This window comes from Aphelocoma coerulescens, chromosome 2 (genome assembly GCF_041296385.1).
Source record: "Aphelocoma coerulescens isolate FSJ_1873_10779 chromosome 2, UR_Acoe_1.0, whole genome shotgun sequence".
In the NCBI taxonomy this organism is placed as follows: Eukaryota; Metazoa; Chordata; class Aves; order Passeriformes; family Corvidae; genus Aphelocoma; species Aphelocoma coerulescens.
This window is the reverse complement of record NC_091015.1, coordinates 77,203,978-77,222,805: the sequence shown is the minus strand read 5'-3', so window position 1 is coordinate 77,222,805 and position 18,828 is coordinate 77,203,978. Positions and strand designations below refer to the sequence as shown.

Genomic DNA, 18,828 nt, shown 5'->3' with positions numbered 1-18,828 from the left:
GGACAATGCCATATGTAGATTAGGCTAGTCTCGTAAAAAGAGCCTTGAAGCAGTGTTGCATAGTTCATGAATTGATTTTCCTCAAAGGCTGGAGAAAAAGGAGCTGCAATAACCCAGTACTATAGTAACAAAAGTGGTACCTCAGAAAACACATTTCAGTGGCAAATGAGTCAGAGGAGTTTTACACATCCTTTTCATACCAAACTTTTGCCTCACCTAACCATCTTTCCTAAGATGATGCTCGTGCAAAACTATAATGGAGAGGACTTGGGGTTTGGGTTTTTTTTTTATGATTACACTATTTCTGAATAAACTAAAGCAATGCAGACCTGGGAAAACCTGTGCCTCTGCTTTCAGCTTTAATTCACCCCTGAATCCTAGCACTTTGCCTTTGCCAACTCTATGGGGTATTGCAGCATACGGAGGAGTGAGGAAACTACTACATTTGCCAGAAGCTAAAGTGTTAAAAACAGTCTCCTGCAGAGGAAGCATGGAGTCAAGGAAAACACCCAGACATATAGCTGTTGAGACAGGAGCAACATTACAGCCATTAAAATCAAATGTCAAAGAAGGAACAATGCCTATTAGTTTTTAGAAACCAAAAATGAACAGTTCAGCTTTATCAAACAAATGGGTTGCACTATCCAATTACTAACTTCTGATAAGCACCATGTCAATTTTGAAATTGTACTGCTGAGTCCATGGAGAAAAAAAAATAAGTCTGAGTTATCCACATAACAAGGATAAAAGGAAGCCAAACTGCTACAATCCTGACCTAATTACCCAGGCAAATCACTCCCCTTTCTGGAACCTTGTAGAGCCGGTAGAAACACTGCAGCATTAGCTGACAGAGCTCTGACCTTGCATGAAGCCCCTTTTCTCTCCTCTTCATGTCCCATCTGATCAGAAGCCTTGAGAACTCCTCTGACTGGGTCCCTCACCCAAAGCAGTATCTATCTCAGCATCTTTGTATTGCATCCTACCCAGGAGCATAAAATCTGGGACTGTGTATGGCTCTGTTGAGTGGGCTTTGGAAGTCTGCGGCCTGCAGAGTGAACGTGACTCCTTATCCAGCACACAGAATTTTGCACAGCTTCACAGAGCAGCTGGCACATGTACTAGAGGAAACCACTACCCTATTTGCTTCTTAAGGCTGGAGTCCATTGTGTTCAGGGAACATACAGAGGCTTCCATTCCTTCTTCAGCGTTGTTAAGTCTGAAGCTGGTTGGCAACTCCCGTTTTAGTGCTATTTTTTACCCCAAGGTATGTGAGTGGTAAATTAGGCATGGGTTGAGTTTCTCAGCAGCAGAGTATATAACTGAAAGGATAATGAGAATAATAATAAAAAACCCTCATAAATTATATTTTATGTAATGTAATATGCACACACTTCCTGCTTTCTTTTTCATCTCAGTCTAAAATGAGCATTAAAGTCCATGTTTCATCCTCAGCCAGTGGGCTGTCTGTAACGACTCCTAATTCAAGGTCTGTCTTATCACTCACAACATTCATAATCAAATAAGAAACACAGGATTTCCAAACAAACCTTTAAACCAGACACACACACAGCGGGCAGAAATCCACTTCAGTCACAGTTGCGTTGGATGAGGGAATGACAGCATCACTCCCACCTGTCCTCACCACCCTTCTCTCAGAGATGACTGCACTCAGAACTGCTGGTAGAGTTGCTTGTGTGAATGCTCTCACACCTGCTTTGGCTAAACGTGGCCCTGTGAGGCTTGAGCAGCTGGAGCAGAAGGTATTTGCTACTCAATCTGAAATGGGTGAGGGAAAGCTCCCACGGGAGCTTCTCCTGCATGAAAAAGCAGCTGTAGATGATCTCTTCAGGTGGCACAGCTGTGCTCAAAGGAGAGCATGTGTCCACAACAATAGCAAGGGTAGAAGAGGAAAGCTAGAAATTACTAACCTGAATGTAACATTTCTCAATCTGTGCTCACTATTTTCTTTTGGACCAAGCCATGCCTGTATTGGCTCTTTTGACACCATTTCTAAAATCCCTCAGGCTGTCAGAGGGGCAGAGACAAGCCTTCACCTTATACATTCAGCCCCAGACTCAGGTAAAATGTTGCATTCCTGATAAGGTAGATACATGTGCATAAGGCCATTGGTTCATAGAGAAAAGTCAGCATTTAAGTGTTCTTGGTATGCCAATGTAACATGGTAAGATTTTCAGTGCTTGAAAAAGAGCAGGGGGGAGAAGGGGGAGCAGAGGAGAATAGGGGGCTGCAACCCATTCCTGTCCACCACTTGTTAATGAAAAAAAATCATGTGTTGAGACAATTTAAAAATTTAGCCTTTTTCCTCTCTAATTTGAAAGACATTATGAAAAAAGTAATGCATGTTGCCTGATAGTTCAGAGACTCTCTAATATATTCACAGATAATATCTGTGGAAAAAAGACAAAAGCCTTTTAACAGTGATTTTTTATTCCAAGATAGAAAATAAAGACTTCAACAGCATCAACAACAGACTAAACTTTTGAAAGGTTTAAAATACAGAGCCCTTGCCACTGAAATCTGTCCTCCTCTCATTCTGTACACGAGCACACACATACATGCATATTCTTGCACAGATTTTAGACACAATCACAGCTGTCTGCTGCTCCAAATTCACTGTGAATGGTGAATTTCTAAAATTCATCTGAAACAAGAAGAGAAAAAAAAAAATCCTTTCTTTTTTCATTTCTCTTATTTTATTATGTAAGGACTCCTTGCCTTTGAAGTAGGAGGCCATTATAAATATATGTCGTAGTGCAGATGAAGAAGTTTTCCAATTTCATTAACAAGTAGCAAGATCTGTGCATATATCTCCCACACAATGTTTTAGAAATATGCCCTATTAGGTCTAGTTAAGTCAACCTTGTGTCATTATTTCGTATTAGTGTATATGACAGGATTGGCATACCCAGGAAAGATGCATCAGAACCATTACGTGCCAGCCAGGAAAATGCAAAAAGAAATTCTATGTTTCAAAAACTACGTTAATTATAATGTCCTCAAATATTTTGAGAAGGAAAGGTTCTTATGGTAAAAAAAAAAAAAAAAAAAAAAAAAGGTCTGTTGTTTTAAGGTTTAAGGAAGTACTTTGAATAAAGTTCTAGTAAAACAGAAAAAAAATAAAGGGCCAATTTTGGAGTGTATATTTAAGTAGAAAGACAGGGAAATGAGAATGAAAAATCTACTGCATAAAGAGAAGAAAGCATTGCTTAAATGCCTTGTTTTTTTAACATATATTTTTAAAAAAAGATACATTTTATTTTTCACAAGGAAACGTTTTGAAACACTACTTTCAGGTCTAATACCATTATCCTACACTATTAATGGAAAGACTTCTGCTGTATAACGCTACTTTGTTTTCACTAAAATGTTAAGCACACATTAAGCAAAAGTGGAAAGAGTACCTGTTTTGGGAAGATCACATAATTTCCACAGAACCCCAGAAATGTAGGGCCAGAAGAAAACTCAAAACACCTCCACCCAGCATTTCTACTAAAAATATATTAACTACATCACTTTCTATATGTTTCTCTTTATTGCTGAGTTGACCTTGACTGGACATCAGTTGCCCACCAAGCTGCTCCATAGCAGGATGGGGGGGAGAAAATAAGATGGAAAAAAAACCCTCATGGGTCAAGATAAAGGTAGTTTAATAAATTGGAAGCAAAGGGAAACAAAAGATTTTATTCCCATCAGCAGGCAATGTCTGGCCACTTCTCAGGAAGCAGAGCTTCAGTACTTGCAGCAGTTGCTCCGGAACACAAATGTCATAAATAATGAATGCCACCCTGTTGTCCTCCTTTCTCTTAGCTGTTATTGCTGAGCAGGTGCCATATGGTATGGAATACCCTTTTGGTCTGTTTTAGTCAGCTGTCTTGGCTGTGTCCCCTCCCAACTCGTTGCCCATCCCCAGCCTACTGGTGAGGGGGAGAATGTTGGAGAGAGAATGTGAGCGTGTCCCAGCAATGGCCATAACCCTGGCATGGCAGCAGCATCTTTCCAGCTGCCAATAAAAAGGACAGCACTGTGAGGACTGCCATGGCAAAATGAACTCCATGCCAGCCAAACTCAATACACTTTACAAAGAAAACAGCTTTCAAACGTAGTCATAAGAGAAAACTCAAAACTGAATTCCCCAAAGAATGACACTACATGGAAAATGAAGGTCTCAAAATAGCTTCATGCATAGGCTCATTGATCTTGTAATTTTTATATGTGAAATGTAATTTTCTCTCCTTCTAACATTTGATCTGGATAGTGAAGATGCATCTGTTGTTCAGACTTTGGACCATCTCCTGCATGTGTCATTTCCAAGAATTTTGTTGTGTAGCTCCTGACAAGTGACTCCTGTTTAGGAGGAGGCAGTGGCTTAGGAATGGTTTGAGACTCAGAAATGTTTATGACTTCTCACATCTTCCACCTCTTCAGACAACAGATTTGATTGTTTTCCAACACCCATTGCCATGGAGGAAAAAATGTTGCTATGTGATACAAAGGTAGTCTTCAATGTCAAAACCTCTTGTGCTGTAAATTCTCACATCTCCATTGTCTTTGAGCAGCCAAGAAGTACCTTTGCTGAAGATCAGGCTCCCCATCTTTAGATTACTGGATAATAATATCCTATCAAGGAGATATAAGAGGGAATCAGAAAAGCTCATCAAAATGTTCGGTGACATGGCACCAGATTTATGAGAAAAAAAAGATGTCATTATAAAGAAGAAAAAAAAAGGAAAGGTCATATTCATTAGTAAGAAAGGAAGACCTAAAGAAAGTACAGGAAATTATAGATCTACCAGTACTTTGGAGTTTTGTTGTTAAGAGAGAGGGAGGATTTCTTAGCACGTTTATTAAAATGAGGTACTACTTCTCTTTACTTTTACATTTTCAATCTTTTTATTATCATAGCAATACATCTTCTACTGCTTCCTTAAGCATTACAGTGGATTTATTTAATAAAACTGAGGACTGAGCATCACTGAAAATACTGTTTCCAATGGAATACTCTCATGCTGTGATTGGTGAAGTGCTAAGTAATTTGCATTTAATGCTAGCACATACCACTTAGCACTATATTTAACTAAATGATGAAAATCACTCATTTTTCATCCCCTTGCTTAACTGGTGCTCAGTGTAATCTATCTACTGTACTGTGAGCCTAGCGCCAGATATATTCTAATAGACCCTGCTCTCCAATCTACAACAAGCATTTTAATTTTTAATTCATAGTTATGTCTTTATCCTTTAATAGAACAGAACTACAGATGGGGAGTATGTTTTAGATAATAAGAGCACAGTAGGTACCCAGGGAAACTACACCACTAAAAGGATTCTTTATTTACACTTTTCAGTAATGACTACATATATATAGCTACACAGGAGAAAATTGTTGCAAAGGAACACTGCGTAGACAGGCAATTACTATCCAGCTATAACTGAGCATTATGGATGATGCTGCTGATAAGAGCACTTCAGAAAACAATTTCAAAGCCAATACCACCCACTGCATATTGACCAACAAACATGGGAACTCATAGGATGCAAGTAATCAATATTAATAGCTAGGATGCTACATTTAAAAAAAAATTTAGGTAAATTTACCTAATATTTAAACATAGTTTAAATTCAGCTTTCACAAATATGTAATGTACAGAATTGTACATCCTAGATCAAATGAAAGTCAGTTGAGACATTCTAATATAACTGGAGGAATAAAAGTAGTCAGTCAAGTCCTTCATGCTGAACAAAGTTTCAGTACTAGATCCCCATTTGTTAGAAAAATCAACACACTCCTATCAGAATCAAGCTATGGTGGTTCCATGGTTCCACACATAAAGTCAGTCCTACCAATCAGACTAAATTCTGACACTGTATTACCAACACTGAAGTCAAAATCTCACAGAACCAGACTGGGATATCTTAACTCAGTGGTGAGAAATCCGGGGTATAATATAGCCCAAAGAGATTTTTACCATTATAGTCAGTCATGTTGAAAGGCAAAACTGAGGCCAAGGAGATGCACATTGTAAGATGCTGCCCACAGCATCTTGGTACTGTTGCTCAGAAACTGCAATAGGTTACAGGGTGGCTTCTCTTCAGTTAGTTTCTTTTCCAACGTTATGTAGAAAAGTTTAAACAGACAAAGCAAACATTAAAAGGCAATTTTATTCCTGTTATGAGAGAGGGAAGTCATCCATGTAATATCTTATGCAATAAAAGCCACAAAAATCACATCAATTTTTGTAGATATTCAGAAGATTTTTAACACCACTTCTATCTGGGTGTAAGTCATAAAATAATCACGCACATGCACATGCACACAAATAAACTGGAAAAAAAACAACACAAAGTGGAAACCAAACCATGCACATCCAAATTAAAACTGTGCTCAGGAGTGACATTTAAACCTTTAGATTACTACCTAAGGTCATTTAATATTTATTCAGGTGGATGAGAACTATAGATAAAAGTAATACTATTAATCAACAGTGCTCAAGATATTGGGTAAGATCTTACAAAGGTAAATGCATTTGAAAAAGTTTTACCATACCAATGTGAACAAAGGGACAACAGAAAATCATAACATGCTAGAAAAATGTCACTGATTGGTATGTTAATTGATTACAGAATACTACATAAATGATTCAAAATAGCAGTAAGGTAAATTTCTTCCCATTTCCAGCTTCATTTTCAGGACAAAAAGGGAAGACTGAATCAGGATGCTGACAGTCTGCCCTGTATTTCTCTCTTTGACTTTGATGGCCTTGAATGAATGATTTCGCTTTCTTGCCTGTGTTCCCCTTCCCACCTTCTTCTGTTATCTCTCATAGTTCCTGCCTTTGGGACATGGACAGTTTCTGATACATTTGTATGGAGCCAAATAGAATAGGCACTGATTGATTCTAAATAAATAGAACTGCCTGGTTCTAACTTTAATACTACTAAGAAAGCATGAACCTAACCTCCAGGTTGCTTTAAGCTGCTGTAGCTCACAGGGAAGCAGGTATGGCCACCACGAAAACCTCAGCAAAAACGGTCTCTCGGATCTTGTAAATTTTGCAGCATGTTGGGACTTGGCTACAGAACTGGTAGATGAAGCCATCATTGCTCCTCTTCTGGGCATTCTCACAGTCTTGCAATTACAACAGCATTGTGCTTTGAACAATTACTGAAAACACTGTCAATGTTTTAGTCATGAAACTTGAAAAACAAATCAGCAACATTTTCTCCACCACAGCTAACAGGTACAAGCAAAGCTGAAAAAGCAGAAACAAGTAAAGCTGAGAAATCTAGGAACGTCCCATAGCTGGGAAGGGGAAAAAAAGTCATATGAAATAATTATGTTTGCATGATCCAATCTGTGATCTGATCCCGTGAGTTCACCACACTGCACAACTTGTTGAAGCCACAGAGGAGCTACGAAGGGAGCATTCACAGGACAACACTGCACGGGCGGAGATGTGGCCATCAGAAACGTAAATCCTATCAGGCAGTAGCCATACCAGGGATGTGGATCATGATGTAAACAACTCCACGGACCATGTGTTACTGCAGGAACTAGCTCTTGTCAGAGACAATGGGATTTCCTGAAGATTAGAAAAAAGGATGTATAGAAAGACATGATGCAAAGACACCAACGACAGGGTATGACCTCCCTCCCCCAGTAAAAGGGATATAGGAGCAAGAGCCCATACACTAAATTTACCAGTTTTCCTCAAAAAAAGTGTCTTTTGTGCTCATGTGAACTTTCCAAGGTTTCTCTGTTAGCAAACAAGATTATTGTGAATTTAAGAGTAACATAAGGTGCTTTTAACTGAAATTTACTTCTTAGAGGGCATTAGAAAACTGACAGTGATAGGACTCAGCTGAGTGCAGATCTTGTGCAGCCAGGTACAACAAGCCTGGATAAAGAGCAAGAGGAAATTGATATCTCACAATAACAGTGATGCCTAAGGACACCCAGCGTGTTCTGTAGCACTCTGTTATCAAAGACCCTGATACTACCTTTGGTCAGGAGCAACTTCGCTGAAAACTTGACATAGATGTTCCACTCTGCATGTACTTCTCTAGGCACTGTGAGGGGCCAGTGGCTCTCACTACACAGTAGAAAACACAATAAATGTCTGAGAGATTGGGACTTTTGCACTTAGACCAATATGTCTGGAAACATACCTAAATATATATACAATAACTGATTTAAGCCTGCCCCTAGCATACTTTAAATGCTGGTCCTTGTCTAAGTTAGATCACTCTGGATTGCATTACTGTGTTGAGATTCTGAATGGAAAGCGTGAGACTGTTTGGGTAAAGGACAGCACTTCAGCCTTCAGGACTTTTGCAACTACCCAGGGATGAAGACACATTGGAAAACACAGGTGTGAAATTTCAGCTCTCCCTGATAGCACCCTAGCCTTCCCAAAAGAAGCTATGTTTTAAAATTATTTTCTTTTTTTATCCCTCCTATCATTTTATATTTAGGTATCAGGATTGTTTTTCAGCCAGGCACAAAAACTGAAAATAGTACCTTGCCACCTTGCTGTACTCTTCTTCCTCTCCCTCAGCTCGATACGTGTAGATGTACGCAGCACACTGTCCTTCCCCCTTATGCTCTCCTGGTCTGTGCTCACTTCATTACACAAAAGACTTTCCTCGCTAATATCACCAAATGCCTGAAAAACAGAACAGACAAAACCAACATATTATTATGGCATCGTTCAGTGAAATATCAGAGGGAACACAGATGACTTTGAGTACCCTTCCCCACCCCTCTCTTCTTGCTTTCAAAATATTAGAGCTTAGAAGTTTTCGTGTGTGTGAAATTTTATTCTGTCATACTAATAACTCAGCTTTGCAGCAGCTTACAGTTTAGCTTTCATGGTTCAGTTCCACTCCTGGGCTTGTAACAATTTTTCTAACAGTTCTGCCAAAATATTATAAAGTAAAACTTACTGTAAATGTATTCACTAACACAGATAGAGCAGTAAGATTAACAATTTAAACACATGTGAAATGTGAATTCCCCTAATTTTTCTCACTCTAAATGCTTTAGTAAAACAGTCAAATGGGGATTTTTACACCCATTGCTTTTCCTAATTTCTTCTTATGATGTTCTTGACACATGGAGAAGATTTGAGTGAATAAAGAATATACACTCAAAGAGGAAATCATAGCCATGAGGAGGAGATGATGTTATAGGACTGGAAATTGGTTATAAAGCCAAGGCACTGCATCAGATACCACATCACATGTCAGATCCTCAGCTTGTGTCATGTGGGTGGCATTTTGCACAAGAGTGACCTGACTCCAATTGTTTTGATGTTTTGGAATGCCCATATAAGGAAATTTTTCTCAGATGAATTTGAGCAGAAATCAAATTTCAGATGCTGAGAAGTAACTGAGCTCAGCTCTTTCTAGCTGCTGTTACTCAAATGTTAGCATGAAAAAGCAGGTTGATCCAGTAATACAGTAATGTTTTAAAGAATTTTGCTATTCTCAATCTAGTTTAGTACAGCTACAATAAATTTTACAAACACAGGTATGTGTAAGGGAATAACCTCTAATTTCTATTGTATTTTTTTGTGTATTCTTATTATCTGTCTGTTGAAGCATCTTACAATCTTTATTGTATTTCAGGTTTTGATACACTGTGAAGCTAGCAAGTGCTGTTACCTCAGGAACAGAGGGAAACAGGCAACGTAGCAGCTTTTCCCCACCTCACATGAAAAGCTGAGACTAAATATTGGAGTGGTCTTTTGTATCCTACCGCCTAGGCAAGTTTCTCTGTACCAGACTATTCTTTCTTCTCACCTAGATACCACTTACACAGAAGAAGCTGCCACTTTCTTTTTAGTTTTATTCTTTCAAACTAGGAGATAGTCCAGTTTTAGGTTGTCCAAAGCTATTTCTCTCATGGCATAAACAATCATCAGAGCAGGTCAAAAAGAGATACAACATCATGGCAGGACTTCATAGCAACAGTTTTGCATTATAGGAGATATAAAGGGGGCCTACAGCATCAGTGAGCTAATAGAAACAGAATATTTTTCCACTTGCAATAATCTGAGAAAAATTTGTGGAAATATCACCAATGTATACCTGGAGTTGCAGTTTCCAGCTTCCCCAGAGGCTGGAAAACTAATTTCATTTTATAGAATCATTCAGGTAGATTTGGAAAAGACCTTTAAGATCATTAGGTGCAGCCATAAGCCTAATACTGCCAAGTCCACCACTAAACCATGTTCTCCAGTGCCACATCCACATGCCCTTTAAATGCCTCCAGGTATGGTGACTCAACCACTTTTCTGGGCAGCCTGTTCCAGTCCTTGAAAACCCTCTCAGGCTGTCAAGAAATTTTTCCTAACATCCAATCCATTACTTTCCTCTTGTCCTGTTGCTTGTTACCTGGCAGAAGAGACCTGGCTACAACCTCCTTTCAAGCAGTTGTAAAGAATGATAAGATCATCCCTGAGCCTCCTTTTCTCCAGGCTATACAACCCAGCTCCCACCTCTGCTCTTTGTAAGACTTGTTTCCATGCAAAAGAAAAGAGGACATAGGGGACATTTAAGAGTTCACTGTAAAAGCCTTTCCTTTGGTGCTGGTTAACACATACCCAGAGCTCTTTCAAACCTGATCATTCGCATACCCAGCATGTCTGACTGAAGCAATAGCAACCTTTGCTACAATCAACGTGCTATCGTTTACTTGTGTACTTTAAATTGAAGCTTGTATAGATATGTAGGATTTTTAAACTTGATCAGATGTTGTACAGAGTTATGTTCTTAAATTAAAGTCCAAGTTGTTGTTTCTGAGAGTTACTTAATAGCAGTAACCTTATGGTTAATCAACCATGTAGTAAAGTTCACTGCACATTTACTGCAGTGTAATTATAAAGTGAGCAAAAATATAATTGATGCATTTTGTCAATCTGTGTAGCTGCAAGGTACTTTTTCAAAGGTTATTTTTTTATTCAGATAAAATAAGTTAATGCTGTTTTGGCAATTATCCTTTGACTTCAGAGATTTTACTGCTGATTCAGGTAAAACTGTGTGATAGATGAATAAAGATTATAAGCATTTAAAAGTACAAAATACCTTCTGCAACAATCAATGGTTCTGCCCTTGCAGCACAAAATCATCATGAAATCACTGAAAATACAGCAAATCTTGGTGTCTAAAGTGGGTTGAAACTGAAAGATGTATTTTTTAATACAAAATAACACTTTTAAAGTACCCCTTAATTATCATCACTGCTGTTTGTTATACAATATAACTAGAGAGCTATGGCAGCATTTTTCCCTTGAGCGCTGGCTCAGACTGAATGGGTGTGCTTGAACTTGCTTCCATTCCTTCTGTGAACAACTGACAGAAACAGTTCTAACTCTTCAGGACTCCAAGCAAAAATAAATGAAAATTTCCATGAACGTAATGTATTTGAGTATGTGTTGATTAAGTAGATAACCCTTGCTCCTCACCCCATATTCTCTCCAAGTAAAAAAGAAGCAAGTATAATTTAAAATTGAATATTCATATAAAGAACAAGGCTATAATGACATTTCCATAATTTTTCAGTTATCTGAAAGCCAGTGAGTCCTGCTGACAAGGTCCAGTAGTGGACCTGTCTCATTCCTTTCCTAGTTCTCCTATCAGAGCACAGACACCACTATACATAAGTAGGACATGGCCACTTGAAGGAAATAAATCTTTTTCCACATGACTCTGTGACTTTCTGGGGTACAGAGTATATAAAACCTGAGATTTGTAGAACACTAGGGCAGGGGGAAATGGCCACATGCTGCAAGGCTGCCTCCTGCATTTCCATCCTGTTGCAACACAGTCTTGACTGCAGTTGATAATAGATTAACAATTAATAGACATGGCTTCCATTTAAAACTATACCACAATTTACTGAAAAAAGACAAGGACCTAATCTCGTGCTGACAGGGAAAACAACCTGAAACAGAAGATATGGAGAAATAACTTCTGCTCAGCTGAGACACGTTGTGCTCATCCACTTCATCTGCAGCAGATGGATTGGCTTAACCTCCACAAGGGCAAGGAGCAACAGACTGTGTCCATTTCAGGACAGGGTTTACATGTGAGATGAGCTGGATCAATTTAAGAACAAAGCATACAAGCACAAGATTTCTCCAGGAAATCTCTTTTCCTCGTTCTCATCTTTTCAGTGGGATGGAAAGCGCTGCCTGGACAACTAATTTCTTTCTTAAACTAATTATCTTTAATTGAATTACAACATTAAAGGAGAAATATATACTGGTAACAGTAACTTAAAACAGTCTGGTTTACTTCTTATTTGCAGTGAAACTAGCTCTACTGCCATGACACTGAACAAAAGGGCTGTAAGTTTGCAGGCTGTACTGATCCGATTGCCTGTGTCCATGGCAGTATCCCTTAGCTGACTTGGTAAAATATATGATTCCCAACTGAACCTCAATGCATGTTGAGAGAGATCATTCTCCCACTGAATGCAGATGCAAATTGTTTTCAAAGGGACAAGATTAACCCTCTGAATTAGGCAGGCAGCATGTGGTAAAGCCTATTCAGCCCAGGAGTATGTACACACCTGCATGCATTAATCACTCTTCTGTAGGACAAACCTTTGCTATTAATCCTTGCTTTTATAGGGATTTCCAGGAGACCAGCTCATGGTTGGTTTGAACTGGCCATGTTTGTGGTTGACCTGACATGATGCTGCTGAAGCCAGCCAAAGTGGGTCAGTTTACACCAAGTAATTACCTTTGCCCAGCCTCTCCCCCAGCCAAAAAGTCCTCATCCACTCCCTGCAGCTGACCCAGCTTACAGAAAAGCCAGAGCTGTGCTGTTCCTTCCTGGTGTCTGGTGAGATGAGGATGAAGTCATGAAGTAGTGTACCAGCCTCAGGTACTGAGCTGAAGCAATCCTCCCTCTTTCTCTCCTCCATAAACCTCTAATGACCACTGAAGTGAGACTCTTTATGAAAACAGCATGTGGGGCTTTTGCAGTAAACGTGGCCAAATTATTCCCTTAATGAAATTAGAGCCAGAAAAAGCTGCACTCACATATATGCATAAACTGTGCTGGAGTCAACTGCATGGCTTATGCACACATGGGAAAAAAATAGGGCCCAATATTCATAGCAACACTGTGTATATAAAAAAAGAATTTGTGGAATTAAGAATAAAACATGAGGCAATTTGTTGATTTGCCCAGGGAATATATGAGAGCAACAAATGTGTAGATTATTCTAAGGTTGTTTTTTAGTGTCATTATCAGATCCAAGAACTGTATATAAAAGCATGCGGTCCTTCACATGCTAGAAGTATAGTTTGCTCAAACAATTGTAAAATATTCAGTATTCTTAAGATTAAATATCTGAATATTGCTTCTGAAGGAACAGCTGTCAGCTTAAATCTAAAGTCTAGTTTGTTTACTGGCTGTATTTTATATCTGTTAGAAAATGACACCAAATGGCAATAAAATTGTTGTAAGTATTCTACTGGGGAATATAAATGCCCTTTGGTTACAGTGTACATATCTTTATACATAATTCCAGTATATTTTCCCTAGAATTATGTTAAATATGTAAAAAGCCTTTTCTCATAAAGGTAAAAATGCTAGATGTTTCCAAGCTGTAATTTAGCATTAGTGTCAAGATTGCTTCAGAAAATAAGCTATGGTTACTGTTTCATTCTTTTTAAGTGTCACTCAGCATACCATATCTGATCTTGTATTCAAAATAAACTTATATGATTTTATTCACTTTTCCAGAAGTGCAGGAGGGTTTAGACATAATTTATAGCATATGGATTGATGTAAATAGCTTAAACTAAGTAATTGGCTAGTCACCTACGCTGTCTTATCCTATTACTGCTAGGTACTTTTCAAGCAATTAGGGAAAACAGATCTCTTTTATCCAGTGAGTTTAAATTGGATGAATCCTTGACATTTGTGAAGGCTTATTTGATAGATAAAATCATACAAAACTTTCTCTACAATGCTGAGGTTTACTAGGCCTATAATAAGAAACTGATTTTTTGTTGAGTTAAAGTAGCTTATCTTTGCCCTTTTAATAAGAAATCAACTCCAGTCAGCAAAAATCAAGATAAAAATCACCCAGTTGGTGTTATCACCATGTAGACGGCAAACACGTACCACTATCATTAACTTTTCTGTGCATGGATTTCAAATACATTTAAAATGTTAAAATTCAATCATTTCCTGTATATTACAATAACATCAGATTAATGAATACCGAAAAGCATGAAAAGTGATTTATTTTGGGAAGGTCATTCCTTGGTTAGCCAACACTTAAATTGAATTACTATAAAGGGGAAATATATTATAGGTAAAAAGGAAAATGGTTTTTACTGCATGTGAATTCTTTGAGTTTTACAATGCTTATGATAAAAAGACTGCACCTACAAGTTTAACCTCTATAATTTTTATGCTGCACATTTAAAAAAAAATCTTATTATTTAACATTTCTAAGGCAATTTATACATGTCACCTTGTACTTAATGTTCCTTTTAAAACAGTTAGTTTTACCTCATCCCTATGAAACCTATAAAACTACTTTTCATACCAGACGTGAAATTTCTAGTTATACCAGGAAAGCTGAACCTCTAATGGGAATACCACACTTAAAGAAATAAGTATTTTAAAGAAGCTATTGCTTAGAGAGACATTTATTCCTAGCTAGTGTACTTCTACACACAGCACTTAAAAACTGGCCTTGCTTACTGGGAAAAAAAAAAAAAAAAAAAAGAAAAGAAAAGAAAGGTAAGTATTATTAAAGTGAGTTTTGGCTCCTTGAGTAAAATTAGGTTCACACTGAAATGATTTGCTGAATTAGGGCTATGAGAAAATCGTGCTTTCACTGAAATATAAAAGAGTAGGATGAGGCTGTAAATATGAAGTGAATTCCTTACAAGCATACCAGGACTTCACAGCAAGATTATGCAAAATTCCTCTTATGCCTGTCAAAGAATATCTGCAGATACAGAAACATATCTGAAGTTAAAGTCACCAAGAGCTGAACACATGAATCTGAGGTAGAATTCAGCCTGGTGATTTCAGTGCTGTTCTCGTGCTCGTGTGTTTGGCAAGAGAAGCACTGCCCCAGACCTCCCCAGCCTGCACACACACCTCAGTTAGCTGAGTGTTAAGAAGCTACTGCTTGTGCTGGTGGTGCCCTCTGAACAATGCCTATATTTGCACATGCTTTTTCAAAGTTTTTATCATTTCTGTGTTGTTTTCTGCCAAATTGCTAATTTCCTCCTATTATACATATTAACTCTGAAGAACACCCACCAAAACCAGCACCCATCATGCTGTAAATGGCACAAAGCATTAAATATCTGATGGACAGATCTTAGTCCCCAAATGCCTGAATTCATGATGTTCCACTGCAGTATTTAGGAATAAGTGTTATGGCTCTCTCAGGTATGATTCCTGAAACTTACAGAAATTAAAAGTTAAAGTCTTCATTTTGCTATCTTCAGAGTTACACGCCTTCAGAGTTTCTTAATAAAAGTGAACAAACAAATGAAAATTTACACTGAAATAATTACATTTTCACCTTTGGTATGTTACTGTAATAAAAAGCAGGATTGTTTCGCAGGAAGAAGGTGCTTGTAACCCCCACTTCCTCGATGCTGTTGAATACTCCTTGCATTCTGCAGTTGTACAAGAGCACTAGCCCATCCAGAAGAACAAAATAAGTGAAAAGTGTTTGTTTTCTTACTCTGTAGACGCTGCAGACCAGGTACATGTATATACAATGGTAGGACTCATCACAAATGCCACAGACCACCCCTTTTCTTACAGGTTGTGTTCCTACAGTCCCAAGACAACATTTCATATAAATATCCTCTCTCTGGTGAGGAGAAAGAGGCTTGCTGGTCATGGAGAAAGAAGAAAGGCAGCTGTCATTCCTATGACAGGGAGAGAGAATAGATGACACACTCTGCTTTTCCCACTGTGGAAGAAGAGCCTTCCCTCCTTCACCAGTGCTGGAAAGGTGAGGAGAGGAATGAAAAGCAAAACAGGAAGCCACCTTGTTTCTTTTGGTGAGGTGTTGTACCCATTCTGGCATAAAACAGGTAAGATTATGAAGTTATATTATGTAGATAAATTTCCGGTAAAGAGAAATCTTATTTACACTAATGCGTGATCCAATGGAAGCTGATTAAATTTAGAGTAAGAGGAGTCTTCTGACCAAATAGACCATAAGGATCCAGAAAAATCTTTCCATTGTGTCACTGGGAGCAAAATACCTAAAACAGACTAGGGTTAGGCAAACTAAACTACCCGAGTCTTTAGAACTAGCTCTAGATACTCAAACTGAAAAGGCTTATACACAACAAGCTGTCAATAGAGGGAGCAGACTGAAAAGATTATTCCAAGAAGCCCAGGTGCCTTTCATCTTCTACACTCTTAAAAACTATACAGAGATTTGCAATGCACCCTTCAGCTCCAAAACAATTTTCTAACCCCACTCAAGAACCCCTGCTTGTCTAGCTGCAGTAAAGGGGGAAAAAAAATGTTCCTGAGAGGTGTTAACAACAGCCAAGTGGTAAAGCTCAGGTGTATTTTTCCACATGGCAGCAAACTTCTCACTTGTCAGTGTATCGTTTTAAAATTCATTAAATATTTCTAATTTGGAACTGAAGTAGAAAGCCCTGACCTATAAAACACACAAATGTATAATTACATCTGTTATCAGCTAAATGTAAGATCTGTATACGGGCTTTACTGCAATTATTAGTTAAGCACATTTCTTACATGTAATTGTATTTAGATCCACAAGTAAAAACGCTGTAAAGCACGCATTGATCTCCTCAATTAGATGTGCAGCTTTCAAGACAATGAGGTAAGACTCAGTCATGGATTTTAGGGATAGGCTATGCTATGATCTGGTCTGGGAAACTACAGAGAAGTGGCTTGAGCCATCCACATTATGCAGTTCTCACTTTATGGATGCTGGAAGCTTCTCAAAAGCTCACCTGGGAAGACAAAACTACATTGTATGAGAATGCATTTCTTCTCTCTCAGAAGTACAAAACAGATTAATGAGCTGAAACAGAGCACTGGGTTAAGATTGCCTCGGGTGTTCAAAGACCCTCCTTCCAAAGCCTGATGGAAGTTGATTGAAACCTCCCCACTGAAAAGCTGAGAAGAACTTAATTGGGAAACACAACTCTGCAAAGAGCTAAATTTTAACAGGCAGAAAGTAGGAGTTGGGCTGCCTGGTTGACCTCCAACATGGAAAAGGTGTTTTAGCAAAAGTCTAGGCAATTACTCACGTCGGAGTTTCTTCAAGAGACTTGGGCATGGACCTGGATTTGCTAGTTTCTTTGTTCCAGTAATTAAGTTCTACTTCATGTAGGCCACATGCCTTCTCTTGTTTTCTTTGGCCAGCTCGAAGACTCTGGTGTCTTCACCCTGGTGAATCATAAGTTCCCCGGGCAGAAAACTATGTTTGGATTCCTTGAGGACAGTTTCCTTTAAATTAAATTTTCTTTAAAAAGCCAAGTAGGGCAAAGACATTAAGAATAAAATCTTTAATGAAGAAAACAGCCTTGAAACATTAACCAAAGGAGCAGAGGCAATGTTTGCCTCATGCTGGAAAGATGTACTTGAACCTTCACCTTAGAAGTGTGCAGCTGAAAACATTGTGCTTCATCATCATTTGTGCCAGTTTTGGTAAAAAGATCTTAGTGATGATGCTCCCACTCCTTATCTGGGTAGGTAAAGTAATATTCTTTGAGTCTACTTTCTCTCAAATGACAATCTTTTTTTAAGAGTCTCTCAACACAAGACCAAAGGCAAAAAGGAAATGTTCTTCTTCAAAGCACTTAGGAAAAAAAAAACGGTAAAGCAATGAACAAAATGCAGCCCATGAAACAAGTAATGGGTGATACATCTCTTTAATAACATCCTGTATTGAATTTTAGTGCACAAGCTGCTGAAATGCTGACAACATCCAAGATTCAATCTTAAACATGCAAGATGCCAGTAGGTAATCTAACAGTGCCTTAGCTCTGTGTATCTGAGTACAGACTAAGTGAATGACCATACTTGCAGTAATAGCTGTCCATTAAATGTCCACAGCACTCACCCTGTATATTTATATATATAATTCCTGTACAGAATAACCTTATGTGGTTCTAAGTAATATATATTTATAAATAATCTCTATGTGTGTCGTTTCAATGTATATCTTACATAATTGCCTTTAAATGGCTCTATAAACAATCTGAAACTGCCACTTTGCACTGCAAAAGCATTAACTCATTGATTATACACTACTATTTAGGAGTGAGGTCTTCCTATTGAAGCTTCCAATGTGTATTTCGGGCAGGGTCAGGCACGGCCTACTTTCCTCTTTTGACTGTGACCTAGTTCGGAAATGCACCCCTTTGCCTTCAAAATCTGGCAGCGAGGAGCCTGCTCGGACCTACCTCAATGACAGCCCCATCAGGTAGCCTGAGGAAGTGCCTGTAGAGCTCCCGGAAGCCGCTGAGGTGAACCGTGTAGACACAGACGTGAACAGTGGTGCTACCCTTCCAGCTGGCTGCAGCGTCAGGGATTTCATCCTGGTGCTGGAGGTCACAGCTGGAGACACCAGGCTGGCTGGCGTGGTCCTTCCAGATGTAATCAGACACTGCCACCTAGTGAAACACAGCCCCCCCGCCCCCCGGACACACGCACACACACAGAGCCCCCCGCCCCCCACCAAAGGAACATATTTAATTAACTTCTGGCAAGAGCTTAACCGATTTAAAATGATTTTACAATAAATCTGCAAAGCCTGTA

At 38.6% G+C, this 18,828-nt stretch overlaps 1 protein-coding gene across 1 annotated transcript in view; it reads right to left on the bottom strand.

Annotated features, from left to right (window-relative positions):
• Positions 1-6,191: 6,191 nt before the first annotated feature.
• Positions 6,192-18,828, bottom strand: part of LOC138105187 (uncharacterized) — an 88,470-nt gene continuing 75,833 nt past the window's right edge. The window contains exons 7-9 of the mRNA XM_069004891.1: positions 18,474-18,683; positions 8,540-8,684; positions 6,192-7,601 (exon numbers count right to left, since the gene is read on the bottom strand). Of these exons, the coding sequence (XP_068860992.1) occupies positions 7,573-7,601; positions 8,540-8,684; positions 18,474-18,683 (384 nt within the window). The 3' untranslated portion in view covers positions 6,192-7,572. The remainder of the gene's footprint in view (positions 7,602-8,539; positions 8,685-18,473; positions 18,684-18,828) is intronic.